This window comes from Alligator mississippiensis, chromosome 1 (genome assembly GCF_030867095.1).
Source record: "Alligator mississippiensis isolate rAllMis1 chromosome 1, rAllMis1, whole genome shotgun sequence".
NCBI lineage: Eukaryota > Metazoa > Chordata > Crocodylia > Alligatoridae > Alligator > Alligator mississippiensis.
In genome coordinates, this window is record NC_081824.1 from 315,693,689 (window position 1) to 315,710,236 (window position 16,548).

General features: G+C 44.1%; 1 protein-coding gene across 1 annotated transcript in view; it reads right to left on the reverse strand.

Annotated features, from left to right (window-relative positions):
- PDK3 (pyruvate dehydrogenase kinase 3) overlaps nt 1-16,548 on the reverse strand; it is an 82,970-nt gene that overhangs the window by 42,390 nt on the left and 24,032 nt on the right. Inside the window, exon 2 of the mRNA XM_006259797.4 lies at nt 300-441. Within this exon, the coding sequence (XP_006259859.1) occupies nt 300-441 (142 nt within the window). The remainder of the gene's footprint in view (nt 1-299; nt 442-16,548) is intronic.

Genomic DNA, 16,548 nt, shown 5'->3' on the forward strand with positions numbered 1-16,548 from the left:
ATTTAGCATTATAAAAATTTTTCATTATGATTACTTATGAACCTACTTTCTGGGTACCTAATAAACAAAGTGTGTTTATCTATTCAAATTGTATTAGTTTAGTGTCATACAGCAGAAAATAAGGCTGGAAGGCAGGTATAATAGGTCAACTGAAGAAATAATTATGTTATGTTATAAAACACAAAAATTGGTTCAAATTACAACTGAACTATATTTTTTCTCTATATAAATACCTTGTAAATAAAACAGTATTTGAATGGAAAAAACTACAACTGATTTTTAATGCACTTCTTACTTACCAACTCTGAACTAGCCCAACCGAGGGCCTGTTTAGCAAGTTATCAGGTAACAAATTAACTTCTCTCATGGTGTTAGCTAGTCGCACAGGAAGTTCCTTCCGTAGGAACATATATGATGTCTTCTCACAGGCATTATCACGTCCTGTAAAGGGGGTGGAAATACAGAATTTTATTACTGTTGACTTGAATTTAGATTTTCCAGTTCTAGAATGAAATAAAATTTATTTTAGAAATGAAGAAATGTAAGCACCAGTAAGTAGCCCTACCACCTCCCCTTTTCACTTTCAAAATACTCATTTATCTTTGCTTCTACATGTTAAGGCCCTTACCAAAGCCCTTTTTATATTTTCCAGCTTGATTTGCCTCTTAATTCCTGCCTCCCTTTTATTTCCCCAGGTTCTACAGACCTTAGTTCCTTTTCTCTAATTCTCTACCCTTCCTCTTCTCTTAAGATATGACTCCTACATATTTAATGTCTCCAGGCCTGCAAATTCATTCCTCTTAGTCCCCACTGCGAAAGCCGCACATGATGGGGCAGGCAGCCCAGCCCCATCTCTCTTGCTCTCCCACCCCACCCACCACAAGCCCACACCCTCCCAGAGCTCCCACCCAATCGCATACCCCAATACCCCTCCACACCCACACCGCCCGCCACACACACACCACCACTCCCCAACCACATTGGCCGACGTACACCCCCTTACCACCCAACAGGACTGTATTTTGAGCTATTAGGCAATTGCTGCTAGATACACTATGCAAGCACACATAAATCAAGACAAAAATATTTTAAAATAAAATTAAAATAAGTTATAGTAGACGTTTTATTTTTTAGTATATGATTTGGGGAGGGGGTTTCAGTTTCAAGATAGCAGCACCCTCCCTCACAAAAGGAGTATTTTGGGGGCAAGGGCAGGGACTTCTGGTGACAAAGGTCAGAGGTTAGAAGTGGGACTTCTGGTCCCAAGATGGTGACCAGGGGCTGGGACACCCGTCAAGGGGCAGGGCTACCCTTGCGGCCCACTACAGCTCGCCAAAACTTGTTAAGCGCCCATGCACCCAAAATAATTGCCCGCCCCTGGCCTAGCAGCACCTGGTATCATAGTTACTTCTAGAAATTTCACAAGATCAGTACCTATATTTTTAATGTACTTTACCCTTTTTTCTGTTAATCAGATTTCTTTCCCATATTCCTAATTACCACATTAATACAAGAGTACCTCTGCTTCTCTGACATGTAGATCTCAGATGCTTCCACTTATGACCATCTAGGACATGTTACAAGCTATTTTTCTACAATGCTCAGCTACACACTTCTATCAATTATATATTGATATAATTTCAGTTATATCAGCTCATATCAGTTATATGATCCAGACAACAATGATGTTAAACAAGTCTCTCCTGTAAAACAGGAAAACTATCAATTGTAACCGCATTTTATACTTCACATAAATTATAGTAGGGTTGAAGTGTTGTAGTCATGACAGTTCATGCATCATACAAATGATAAGGATTTCTGCAATACCTTTTATTGGACCAACTGTGTAGTTGGAAGAGCTCTCAGACAAGCTTTTAGGCATCAAGTGCCCTTCCTCTCCCCGGTGCCCATAAGTCTGTCCTACAGCTCCCCCAACTATATAGCTGGCTCAATAAAAGATATCTCCAAAATCCTTGCCTCTCATACAATTAAGAAATATTAAGATGTTGACCAAGAAGACGGGAATGTGCAAACAAACTAAAAAAAAGGAGGTAATGAGGTAAAAGTGAATGCGCAGGAACAGGATAAAGACAGGATAACAACTGGCTGATGTTTCATGCCACAGTTTACTAACCCAGCAATTGCTTGGTCCTAATTCAGCAGCAGGGAAAAAGGGGAGAGCCAGAGCAACAGTATTTATATCAGTTCTGGGACCAAATCAGAGCATACTTCAGAGATTAGTTTTCTCAGAACCTCACTCCAGTTTTAAAAGTTTCAACTATGACTCCTATTTTCAAGACAGGGCTTTATCTAACACTATTTTCCCTACCTTTCCAAGACTGTATTAGCAGTTGGGTTTAACATGCAACTCTATCATATTAGTTTGGAAAAAACACTATATGTGCTGCAGCTACTGCCACTTTATCTCATCCATCATGGCAACAATATCTAAGAAACCACTAGTACCATATATACTCAAATATAAGATGACCCCCCAATAACTGGATTCTATATATGGAAAAATTGTAAATTCTAATATTATAAAAGTCATAATCTGTCTGTCTGACCATAATGCTTTATTCGCATTCTGACTGGCTGGCTGAAACAACCAGTGTGACTACTGCACTGGAACAGGAAGTGGTGGTGCAGTGGAGTGCCACCATGATGGCGGGGACCCAGGGGATGGAGGGGGTGGCAGTCATGGAGCAGGATGGTGGGGCCTGCAGGCAACAATGATGGAGCAGAGTGGGGGGACGAGGCCTACAGAGCTGGCCTTGCCCCCCTCCCCTTGCTCCTTGGACGTGGCAGTGGTGGTGCAGGGGGGAGCAGGGTTGGGACACCGCAGGAGCAGGGGTGAGGCCACCAACACTGGCCTCAGCCCACCTCTCCCCCCTTCTGTCATCACCGCTTGCAGGGCCGACGCAGGCCGATGTGGCAGTGGTTGGGGGAGGAGCAAACCCAATGCCGGGGGGGGGGAAAAGGAGTGGGCCCGAGGCGGGTGGGAGAAGCCAGCCCAGACCGGGGGGGGGGGGGATGGGGGGACACAGGGCTCCATCCCCACATGCTCCCCCCGCCCGTATGGGGAGAGCCTGGTGGCCTGCCTGCCAATTTAGGTCTCTGTACTCCTTCTGCAGGTCCTTGTGGAAGATTCACCCCCACACAGCCTGACACTTCATCTCCTTTTAGGAGTACTGTGACCCCCGCTGCCTGGTTGTCACTGGCACCTGAATGGAAAGAGGGGCTGTGTTGCCACCTCTTCTAGGAACAGTAACAACCAACAGGTATCTAGGATGCCCCAACAAGAATCATGCTGTAAGGAGGCAGAAATTGGAACAGAGACAGCCAGGGCAAAGCCTACAGCCTTCTTTATTGTCTGTAGTGCAGTAGCACTAGTAGAGGTCACAACCTGGTATCAGGGTCTGCTGGTACCCAGCAATATGTATCCTATAAAATGCTTTCAGTTTAGCATCTGATGAAGTAAGATGCTGCTCACAAAAGTGAACACATCTCTGATTTAGTTAGTTTAGACAAGGGGTGGGCAAAATGCGGCCTGAGGGCTGGATGTGGCCCACCAGGCCATTCTGTCTGGCCCGCAGGGCCCCTAAAAAATTTAGAAACTTAATATTAATCTGCCCTGGGCTGCCTGTCATGTGGCCCTCAATGGCTTGCCGAAACTCAGTAAGCAGCCCTCTGCCCACCCCTGGTTTAGACAATGCAAATCTACCCTGCCTTCTACTGTATTTTCTTGCCAATGCCCTGGTATCAGCAGAGTTTAAGGGAAGTGTTTAATTTCCATAAATTTATTCTACAGAGGAACTACCATCTCCTTCCTCCCTCACATGCTCCCCACAGAGATGAGCTTTTATAACCCTATTTCCCTCAAAAGGTTAACAGCTTTATTTATCCCTTTTGATCTCTTCAACTCATCTTCATCTTTCTCAGCAGTGTTCTCTCCTTCCCTCCCCTTTGCCCTATCCTTTATATTTTAATGATTTTATTCCTTTCTAATCATTACCCACTATACTCTATGGGCGCAGCTCCATGAACGGGAATGTGCATTTCCCCAAGGACAAATAGCAGCGGCATATATTTGTGTCACTGCTACTTGACCCTGGGCATGCCTCTGCATGAGTGCTCTGGCATGAGGCAAATTGTCCCAGGTGGGGAAGGAGAGGCTGGGGCCAGCACCTGGGCTGGCCCTAGAAGCTTTACCTAGGGTCCTGGGTGCTCCCTGACCTCCAGCAGCAGTGATATGGGCACGTGCAGCCTGGCCAGCAGCTGAAGCATAGCTCTGCCCAGTCAGGCTCCTGTTTTGGGCAGTACATGCTGAAACTACATGTGCCATGCTGCCTTTCCCCCCCCCACAGTGGTTGTTTTTTTGTTTAGATACTGGGATTTCCTGGGATTTAATTTTGCTGCTGTGCTGTAAATATCAAGTGCAACAAACAGATCCACACACGCCACATGTTTCACAGTGCCTCAAAAGACTTTGAGGCACTGTAAACCACACACTCCTGCTCATGTGGACATGGACTGTGTATCCATTCATAGCATCTGATGAAATCTGGTACCTCTCAACAAGCTAGGCTATAAGGTGCTGCCTTGCCTTGACTCCTGCCTAACACCGCTAACTACCTCTCTTTGCAGAGAATCTGAAGTGGCTTGGGAGAGGCCTTAGTTTAGGACAATTATTTTCAATCAGGGTGCCTTGAGATACAAGACAATTCTATCATTCTTAGGGCCCTGCTGCACATTCAAATTAAAGTTGGATAGAAACCAGCTATAGAGCTATTACACTTTCACACACACTAACTTTATAGCTGGTTGGCTCTTTTTATAACAGGATAAGTCATTTTTATTGTGTGATAATTACTTTGCACTTGTGGCTGGTCTAAATCTACTGCATGATTAACTAATGAACTGCATAACAGATGTTACATGACCAAACATGATTCATGAGATAAAGTCCAGATGAGCATGCACATGTGGTTTGTGGCGCTGCAAACCACATGTACTGCATGTACTGCTGGCATTTTCCAAGGAGGTGTCTTAAGTCTATAAAGGTTAAAGACTCTGGCTTAGATGGCAGTGCTCTGGCCAAGGATAAATGAATACAAATTGGCAAAAGGGTCTTCTTTTATTTTACAAGTCTTTCAGTGGAGATTATAAACTCCCACACTATTAAAAATTGCTTCTCGTGTTTATACAAAGCAATAATCTTAGAACTCATATTTTTCTTTTTGTTTGTTTTACTGATGAGGGCTTTTCAGATCAGGATCTATAATCTGTGGACATCTAATTGCATTCAATTTAGTCTTTTTTTTACATACAGACCATTTGTTTTCACAATATGGGCAGGGGAAGGAGAGATTAACAACATGGCTTTTTTCCCCCCTCAAAATCTAGGTTAAGTAGAATCTGCTGCACTTTCATAATTTGAAGTATATATCTAGGGTCTCCTAGAGAAAAAAAATATTATAAGAAATGATTTATAGTCATTTTCTCTAATATTAGGAGCCTTCTCACTAGTACTTCTGTTGTTGAAGCATTCCCTTAACAACTGTCTTTTTCCAATACTCATTCCTATAGTACTAGCACTTCTGTTCTAGAAATGCTGCTATGATTATACAATCAGCATTCTGATACAAGGATTACAACTTAGATTCACTTAAAACCATACATACAAGCTTCTACTGGATAAAAAAACTAATATAAATTCTTCTCAACACTATTTCTACTTCAGCATTAGTTAAAATCCTATTTGGGGGATTAATACAGAGACTCTAGACCGGGGTGGCCAACCCATAGCGCCGGAGTCCAAACTGAGTAATGTGTTCGCCGTGAGCAGTCGCATCACATTACATGACATAACAGCTATGGAAGCTGGTCATTGTGTGCTCGTGCAAAGATTCAAGGAGACTCAAACTTCTGAAGAGCCGCAGGTTGGCCACCCCTGCTCTAGACCATCAAAACTATTATTTGCAACGATACTTTAATACATATTGTCACACCATTTTCCTTTGTTAAGTTTTATTACAATAACCTGGCAGACCTAAATCTAAGTCCATCTTCTAAGTAGGTTAGCTCCTCAGTAATTCTTCCAAAGTAACAGTAACTCTTAAAACCAAGCCTGTTTCTTATTCTCAACTAATATCTTTATTTAGCTGAATATCCTCTCCTACATTTCTTCCAGTATAAAAACATATGTAATCTCCCATGCCTTTTAGCTGGGCATCAAGTATGGGGGTTCCTCTCTGACCTCGCCATTGCTTTTGGGAAGAAACAGTTCTGTTAGTAGGGTCGGTCCACCAGGAGGTCTCACCTGCCATATCTTTGATGAAAAATAATTTTAATTGGGAAGATGTTCGGTCCCATCCCTCCTGGCACCTCCCTTTGGTGATCCTAACTGTTCTTCCTGTTTGGGGCTCCACCTCCCCTATATCTCACCTAACGCCAACCAAAGATGTTGTCACTTGTATTGTCAGAGTTGATATACTGTATGCTTTGGTGCTCCGGCTCTCTGAATTTATGGCCGTAGGATTGGGACGGTGTTTTTAACCCAAGTGCTCCCTACTGCCCCATTAGCCTCGTCTACGCGTCGCTCTGATCTGGTGCCGTTCTGTCCCCCAGCGTGTCACTCTCTCTTCAGGCTTGGCACTTGCCGTGGGTCAGTTGTGTATGGATTCGTGACCTACTTGGTCCTGCTGGGCTCCATAGATTCAGAGATGTTAGGATCGGAAGGGACCTCAATAGATCATCGAGTCCGACCCCCTGCATAAGCAGGAAAGAGTGCTGGGTCTAGATGACCCCAGCTAGATGCTTATCTAACCTCCTCTTGAAGACCCCCAGGGTAGGGGAGAGCACTACCGCCCTTGGGAGCCCGTTCCAGATCTTGGCCACTAACTATGAAGAAGTTCTTCCTAATGTCCAGTCTAAATCTGCTCTCTGCTAGCTTGTGGCCATTATTTCTTGTAACCCCCGGGGGCGCCCAGGTGAATAAAAACTCACCAATTCCCTTCTGTGCCCCCGTGATGAACTTATAGGCAGCCACAAGGTCGCCTCTCAACCTTCTCTTGCGGAGGCTGAAAAGGTCCAGTTTCTCTAGTCTCTCCTCGTAGGGCTTGGTCTGCAGGCCCTTAACCATACGAGTGGCCCTTCTCTGGACCCTCTCCAGGTTATCCGCATCCCTCTTGAAGTGCGGCGCCCAGAATTGCACGCAGTACTCCAACTGAGGTCTGACCAGCGCCCGATAGAGGGGAAGTATCACCTCTTTGGATCTATCCGTCACGCATCTGCTGATGCACGATAAAGTGCCATTGGCTTTTCTGATAGCTTCGTCACACTGCCGACTCATGTTCATCTTAGAGTGCACTAGGACTCCAAGATCCCTTTCCACTTCCGTGCCACCCAGCAGGTCATTCCCTAGGCTGTAGGTGTGCTGGACATTTTTCTTCCCTAGGTGCAGCACTTTGCATTTCTCCGTTGAACTGCATTCTGTTGTTTTCTGCCCACTTGTCCAACCTGTCCAGGTCTGCTTGCAGCTGTTTCCTGCCCTCCGGCATGTCCAGTCCACGCTGTGGTCATCCATTATCCACAGAGACTCTATAGGTAAGTCCTCAGGCTCTCTCTGGCCCTAACTTCTCATAGAAACCCCTTCCTAGGGCAGCCACCAGGTCCCCTCACTGGGACTAGGTTTCTGCTCTGGCCCCTCCACACCGGTTGGAGACCTCACTTAAGGTCTCTCCTGCTGGTCTTCCACCGGGTCTTTTATCCTGGCTCCAGGGGCTTGGAAGACTAATCTGTCCCGGCACGCCACCATAAAGCATGCCCACGCCGACAGGAGAGCCAGTCTCGGCTCCTTCTGGCTTGGCTGTTTTGTTTTTCCTTTTCTTTTTCCTGCGGCAGCTCCTCCTGCTGCAGTTTCACTTTCGCCACGCTCTGCTTCCGGTGCGGCGTCCTGCCGTCTCTGCTCCTCACCCGGCAGAGGTAAATTTTTTTCACACCATAAGAGAAAAATAATCAACCGGGGAATATAATGAAAGAAGTATTTTAAAGAAATAATTAATCAACAATTAAGAAACCCAAACAATCTTTGTTTCTGAACTTTACAATAGTTCTCTCAGGCCTTGGAACAACTGAAATCAATGAGGTAACACAAGAAATAAGTAACAGTGTAAGGTGTTTATGTTCATGTCAGGCACTGGACTTTTATAAACAGCCACTGACTTATCACATAATATCTAAACTGGAAATTTGTGGTTCCCATTATACATGGAAACTGCCATCCATAACCACTGTCCAAATCAATGATCTAGAATAAATATAAATAAACAATCAACAAATCCATGAGGACCAGTTCTGCACTTAGCAGCAAAAGAGAAATTTAATTTAAACTGCAGAAGTAAGGACATAATAGTACTGTATTTAACCAATCCTAATTTTTAAAATGATGGAAAAGTGAGTTTTTAGCAGTCTAATTTAGAAAAACTAAAACACACCTCAATTTGTAATTTCAACTAGAAAATGTAATTGACTAAAATTGACTGAATGTCATTTTGTACTCAATATTCAGACTTTAAAAAAAATCACTTAAAGTTTTAAGTTACAAGTCTGACATTAACCTTTCTTTTCCTATAAATTCAAATGTATTTAGCTTGTACTAGAAAAAGAGGTGGGGAGGAAAGAAAGGGAGGAACAACAAAGACAGATGCACTACAAACACACCTTTATTCTCATCACACACTCTATGAATAAGGGTGAGATGCAGAGATCTACTAGTTCTAATATCCTAGGGATTTAATCTTTTCAGTTCAGAAACTATGGATATTACTTTCTTTGTGACCGACCACACTGTTGCCCCTGTATAAACACATCCTATTCTGTGAATGCAAAGAAAACTATACCAAGACATTTAATGTGATTTTATTTAACCTACAAAAAATTAAAAATTCTAGCACTCTGCTTTCATTTATTGTATTTCACTTTGTATCTAAAATCAACTGGACACAAGTCAGAATTTAAAAATTAACCATCAAGTAAATATGAAATTTCATCATTTTCACCATATTAATGTGTGAATATATTAAGCTTTATAATTATTTATACATATATATTACGTGCCTCATAGTTAGAAAAAAAATGGATACAGCCTTTGAACTAAATTTGATAAGTAGGTGCAATTCAACAGGTTACCATGGAATGAGAATCCAATTAAAAAGAAAAGAACTAAAAAGTATGATTATGAAACCAGATTAAAGTGGATTATTTAAAATCAAGGTTTCTTGTTTGCTTTTTTTAAAAATCAATTATATTTGGTAATCTAAAGCTACTTTACTTTAAAAATAAATACATTTTGCTTTCTGAAATACATACAGAAGGGTGAAAAACAAAAATAATTCACCTCGAAAAGTATTACAGATTATTTTTGCCCATTTGCAGACTTGCTCTTAGAAAGTGAACAGTTTATATTTTTCAAAAACCAATTTAGGGCAAGTACCAGGAAACAAGTTCTGAAATAAAAACCCTGACATTCACACAAAAAAATCAAGGTAATAAAGCTACATGACAAAGGAAAAATTGCAGTGGTTAGTCTGTGACAAAGCTGACTGGTTTATTTCTACAGTTTAAAAACCGTCCGTTGGCCAAAAATGTTCCTTCCCTTTTAGTTTCATTTTTAGAGTGAATGTTGAAACATTTGCCCCTTTACTGTAGAAACAGTTTATGTTCTGTTTTTGAAGCCAAGGTTCAGTTAACATTGTAAAGGCAGTCTTTTATAGCACTCTAATGCAGTGCTAAATGGGAGGTGGGGGGAAAGCCAGGGAAGAAAATGAGTTCCTCACCTGCCAAAAGGTTGACTCCATAGCAACAGGTACACCAAAACCTTGTGCCATAGGTACTAAAGCCTGTATAGAAAACCATTTCTAAGTGGCACCCTTCCAGAGAAGGTTATTTTACCATTCTGCAGGAATCAACTAATTTTCTTATTATACACCACCTACTGAGTGGTCAGAAATAGAGAGAAATAAGTTCCTACTGAGAAATTGGGGCAGTGGGATGCCTACAGGTATAAAGACTGAACTAGTGATCAACATTACCCAAAAGTAACCAGCACTGTTTCTAACTGACAATTGTGGAAATTATTTAGTAGTAGTAGGCAACTGTTGATCCTTCTGGATCATGGTGTATCTGTGAGAGGTCACCCAGACCTTTAATACAGATGCATAGGCAGGAATATGGAGGAGTGGAGGCTGCCCAGACCTTCTATCTCCATCAGACTATTGACCATTGAGACAAAATCCAAAGCCAGCATGAATCCAGACATTTGGTGCCTCAATGGCTGTAGTTATGCACACATCCAGAAATTGAAGCCAGGTAACTGACATGGCAGATAAGGATTCTACCACTGAACCACAACAGCAGGTGGGAAATTATTTAGTAATAAAATAGTATATTAGAGGAGAGTCAGAAAGTTTTATTATAGATATAAAACAGATCATATGGTCGAAGAATTAAAAAGTAGGGCTGTGCGAAATTTCTGCAGCTGTTTCGTTTCAGACCATTTCGGAGACCAAAACATCAAATCTGCAATTAAACGAAACCATCCGAAATGTTTTAGAAATGTTTTGGAGGACCCCCAGGAAGAGTCCAGCACAGCCCTGCAGTCCTCCTTTTAAAGTGCCGGGAGGCTGGGGCTGGGCTGGGGTTGGGGCCAGGCAGGGCAGCCATGGGGGCTCCTCCTGCAGCTTCCCCCAATAGGGCAGAGACAGGCACAGCCAGAGGAGCTTCAGGAGAAGCCCCCATGGCTGCCCTGCCCAGCCCCAATCTCCCAGCACTTTAAAAAAATAAACAAAAAGGCCCCATGCTCACTGGCTGCAGCAGCAGCGATCAGGGCCTCTGAGGGCTGGTGGCAGAGCATCCCCCCCTCCCCAGCACAGAGCAGTGGGGGGCAGCGGGGATCGCCCCCCCCACTTGGCACCCGTGCGGCAGCTGCCCCATGACATGGGTGCAGCACGGCTCAGAAGGGCGCTGCGTGCTGTCTGGGAGCTGGGGCGGCTCCATCTGTCAGCTGGAGCGTGGCACCGCTCAGCCCTAGCAGCCCCAGCTCCCAGACAGTGTGCAGTGTCCTGCCAAGCCATGGTGCACACACGCCATGGGGCAGCCGCTGCGCGGGTGCCAAGCAGGGGGGACAATCCCCACTGCCCCCCACTACATGGGGGGCTCTGCCACGACCCCTCAGAGGTCCTGATCACTGCTATTGCAGCCAGTGAGTTCAGGGCTTTTGGGGATTTTTTTAAGTGCCAGGATGCTGGGGCTGGGTGGGGGATGGGGCGAGACAGGGCAGCCATGGGATGGCTTTTCCCGTGGCTCCCCCTGCCCTGGGAGAGGCAAGCACAGGAAGAGGAGTTGCGTGAGAACCTGCAGCCACCTGGCTGTGCCTGCCTCTCCCCAGCCGATCCGAATCAGGGCCGAAACAGCATCGAAACTCCAAAACAGATTTGGCTGAAATCAAAACGGAACAGTGATATGAAACACCAAAACAAATCACTGTCCTCCGAAACAGCTGAATCCAAAACCGAAACAAAACATAGCCATTTCGGACAGCCCTATTAAAAAGCCTAGTTCGGTTCAATATGTAAGCTGTGCAGCTCAAGCCACATATGAACTTTCATATCCTTAAAGGCATGCCCTTAAATAAGTATTCACTTAAGTCCCAGAAAGTTTTAGTTCTTCAAATGCCAGATAATAATTAATTAATAATCCTCAAAACAAATTACTTTTCTCATTTTTTCATTAAATGATTTCAGTGGTGAATATATTATAAAGAAGTGCAACATATGGAACATCATAAATACTTAGCCTGAATGCCATACTTAACTCTCTATTATGATGTATAGCCTTGATAAAAGGAAATCCATTTAAAGCATTCAGAAATCCAAATACAAAGTTATTTCTATAGAATCAATGCTATTCCTCTCAAAAAGTTTGCCAAATGAAGTCCTTTCCTCCTTCCAACTTCCTAGTTGCAAATATATCCTTTCTGTTTCTAAATGTTTCCTACAAAGGAATCTTTTGGAACAAGAATTATATTCTAAATGAACAGTTTTTTAAAACTACCTTTTATTAGAATCCATTGTTCTTTATTAAATATTTCCCCCCCAAAAAACCCAGTTTTTTTTAGTTCCCACTTTTAACTAAAAATATACTATTCTACTGGATTCACATAGTGTGCATGATTTTAATCAAGTCATTTTTCAGATAAGCAAAAAGCATTCACTTGAGATAACTCCGTAAAAAATTACCCACAGACACTTGAAAGCAATCGAGGTACTACAGACTTTATCCAACAGGATGTATTTTAGTTGAGTCGTTAGGACTGACTCACTGATGAGTCGTCCCCCATCACCATACTTCCCACCCTTCCCTAGGAGTAGAATATTCCACAATAATTGCTAAACAACCCAGTTAACTTCAAGTCTGTGTTTTACTTGTAATGAGCTATCAGTATTTCACTCTAGTCAAGAAAGAGACTGCAAATGTCTTTTGGGACCATGACCAACACAACTGTCTGTAAAATTAAAGAGTGCTACAAGGTATGTTACAAACGCTACAAATCATGTTCAGTCAGCCCAGAAAATGTTAAAAGCATTGCAATGCATATAATAACTAAGATTTGCAATTTGAAAAACCCTCAAGTACACTATAACTAGCACAATCAAGGTCACACTTTTTAAGGCAGTCCATTATAATCAGTTGAACAGCACACTGTTCAAAAGCTTTTCACAGATAATGTACGTTGGCAGGATAGTACCCAATCAGGCTCTAACACAAGAATTTGATGCTTACTTTTTTGCTCATTTAAGGCATGTCAGTCAATGGGTCATTATAGCCTATTTGTATCAGAAATTGTTTTAGGGCCCATCCTGCAAATACTTAAGCATCTTTTTTTATTTTTTTTTACTCATGGGTTTTCTCCACTTCAACTACAAGTGTGCATATTTTGCAAGTTATATTAGTCAAATAATGATATTAAATTGTTGCTTTCTGAAAAATACAGTGAAGATTTAAGACCAAAGGCCTACCTTGTCACATACACGTATTACATTAAAAAATTAATATTTGACTTCTTCACATAGGCATCTAACTGGGTTTTCCATTTGTAACCACCTGAAAGCTACAGCTGAGTTTCTTCCCGATTGTCTTATAAACGGGGACAAAGAAGCCTTATTCCACAATGACACATCAGGCTTGGCCCCAACCCACAGATTGCTGAGCATGACTCTTGGCCATCCACCAAAAGCCATCTCCCCCACAGTAGAAAAACATTACTGGTAATTGAGCTAACATTAATAGCAATTCAAATTAAAATCTGCACACACAGGTGCAAGAAGTATGCTGTCTCACTGGTTGCTCACTGGCTTCTCCCTGCCAGCCCTAGCCCCAGCCCGCTCTCCCTCTCAGCATCCACACACTGTCACTGAGACACGGACCTATTTGTTTCCTCAGAAGAATCGTGGGACAGTGCCCACCAAGTAAACTATTAGTCTCACTTAAGTAGACAGGATACTGAGACGGTAACGACTAATTGCTTGGTATAACTAAAAACATAACAGGGACAGGAGCGAAGGTTAAACATTTGTAGCTAGTGCACCAAGAGGCAACACTGAGCAGAACATGCTCAACACCACCCCTGAATGAGTCCAAGGAGCCAGTGGACACTGCCCACTGAAACTCTCCTCAGAGATAAGATTGAACCAGGGACAGGAAAGCAGCCCTGCAGTCCTTGGGGAATCTCCTGGCCACAGCCTCTTTCCTGGCGAGATATAATGGCTAGCTTGGCCAGGGCCAGACGAAGGTTGACTAGGAGGCCCTGAAACTTGGTGGGGCTGCAGATGGGGAATGCATAAATTAACAGGCGAGGAAAATTGTGCAGCCAGAACCTCAGCAAGAGGTTCTGGAGGAAGCAGTCAAGGGGGAAGCTCCAAAGCCCTCAAGCACTGGTCTTTTGGACTGAAGTTCAGGGGCCTATACCCAGCCTTGAACTCACTACCTTTTGTCTGGTAGTTCAGAACCCAAGGCCCTGGGCCACAGGACAAGTCACTGCATACATGCCTATTTAATGTGCCACATGGTCATGGGCCTTGGCTCATCATGGAAAATTATATGCCTCCCTTAAGGAGAGAGGCCGCTGAAGATGCATCAACTGAATGCTCGGTACAACAAAAAAGAAAACAGGAATGGGAATGAGGTCACAGGTTATTATCAAGGAATTCCAAAGGGGACACTGAGCAGATCACATGGGCCCATTGCCCCCTGAATGAGTTGAGGTAGTCTGGGGACGCTGACCAGTGAAACTCCACCCAGAGACATAAGCTCGCCCAGAGATGTGAGCAGAGAAGTACCAGGAAGACAGCTCCACACTCACCTGGCTTCCCCTTGGCCAGAGCCCCCTTTCTGGTCTTACAGATAGCCAGCTTAGCCACAGCCAGGAGCGCACTGGAAAATGAAGTGCACTGGAACAGTATGTCTGGTTGGGGTGAATCATGTCTGCCTGCATTATCTTCAGGTGCAGCACAATGGCTTTTGCTATGACCTTATACTCCGTACAGAGAAGCAAAACTGGGCGCCAGTTCCTCAGGTTGCAGGGGTCCCCCATTTTGGACAGCTGGGTCAGGACAGCCCTCCTGCATGACAGGGGGAGCTCCTCATCCCCTTCAGACTCAGCCCAGACCCTGGCAAGGTCCAGGCTGAGGACATCCCAGATGTCACGGTAAAACTCCACGGTCAATTTGTCAATGCCTGGTGTTTTGTTGGGGGGCATCAGATGGAGGGTGTCCAAGAGCTCATCCAGGGTGAGAGGACCCTCAAGCCAATCCCAGTCACCTGCACAGTCCCTTCCACAGACCTGGCAGGCACTGGTGTTGGTTGGATACGAGCTCTTCATAGAAAAATCTTCATGCTTTCTTGCAGCTCGTTGGAGTCCATGCCTCTACCAGAAGGCAAGTGATATACTTTTTCGTACCCCTCCTCTTCTCCAGGGTGTAGAAAAAGCAGGAGCCACAGTCTCTCTCCTGCAGGATCCGGACATGCAAGCGGATGAACATGCCATAGGAGCAGTGGTCGTCCAGAGCTCAGAGCTCTTCCCGCCTCTCCCAACACTCTCCGCAGAGTTGTCCGGGGGCATGTGGGGGGGGGGGAGGGGGGGCGCAGCTCCCGCCACTACACTCACCCTGGGAGGGCATGGGGGCATGTGCCCCAGGATCTGCATGGGGCGAGGTGAGCTGCTGCTGTGGGCTGAGGCCAGGGCTATGCTGGGCTCTTCCCAGCAGCGGCTGGACCAAGCTGTGCTCAGGGTGGGCAGTGGTGGCACTGGAAGGGGGGGTTATGGGAAGGGGATGCAGCCATCCCAAAATTCGCTGTAGCCCCTCCAACCCCCAACTCCTAGAGCTGTACACCTTTTCTAGGGAGGAGGTGGGATTCCTGCTGCAGCTCAGGAGGTGGTAGATACAACATCAATGTCAGCACCCCACTGCCCCCTCACTTTTGGACATAACCATTTCTCTGCACACAGACAACAGGGTAGACCGGCACTCCCAAAGCTAAGACATTTTTCAGATTAGGTATTTTAAGAATTCTAACAAGTAAACAGAAACAATTTAAGAGCCAACTTCTAACAGAAACTTAAAATTCTAAAAAAGTCTTCCAACAAGATTTATATTAAAAATTTTCAGAAACATCAGTTTTATACAAAATTTTAAGTGCCATTTCTGAGTTACTCAAATTCAAGATCTGTCATTAAAAGATAGGTTTCGAGACTGAGCATTGGCAATGCAAAATATTAAACATGTCTGTACAAATCCCTGCATGACTGATTAAGGAGCCTGAAGCCAAAAGCAGTGCACTAGGATACATTCTGAGGAATTAACAATTTATTTCCAAAACTAACACAACGACGGAAAGGTACAGGTAGAACATAAAGCTATGTTATGAATTGTGCTTCCATTATTAAAATTCTATCATTCTGGGGACTTAATGTACTCCATTAAGTTTCCTCCTGAGCAATTTTTTTTTAAACAAACAAACAAACAAACAAACATCAGTATTTACCACAAAGAAGAAATTCAAGAGTGAGATTTTGGGGAGGCAGAGATTAGTGCCTGATTTCTCTCTCAACACTCATGTGAACAGACTTCCTTCTGACTGTGGCCCTGAACCTGGGTTTGAGCCAGAGTGAGACCCAAGCAGCCTCCTGCCCCAACTCCACTTGCCTTCTGCAGCTTCTGCCCCCTTCCTCCACTCCTACCCCTCCCCTTACTGTCAGGTACAGCTCAGCTCCAGCTCAGGCTCTGGCTGGATTCCCTCCTGGATGCAGAGCACATGGAAATTGTGTTTCATGCCCAGTCAATCAGAAGTACTGACACTGCTGCATGGGCCAGAAAAGGCTGAGCTTCCATGTATTGTGCTCTGGGAGAGCCTGAGAGAGCAGCATCTGACAGTAACCATGCACTTCAGTCATTACATTTGCCTGTCATAAGACATCACATGGAAAGA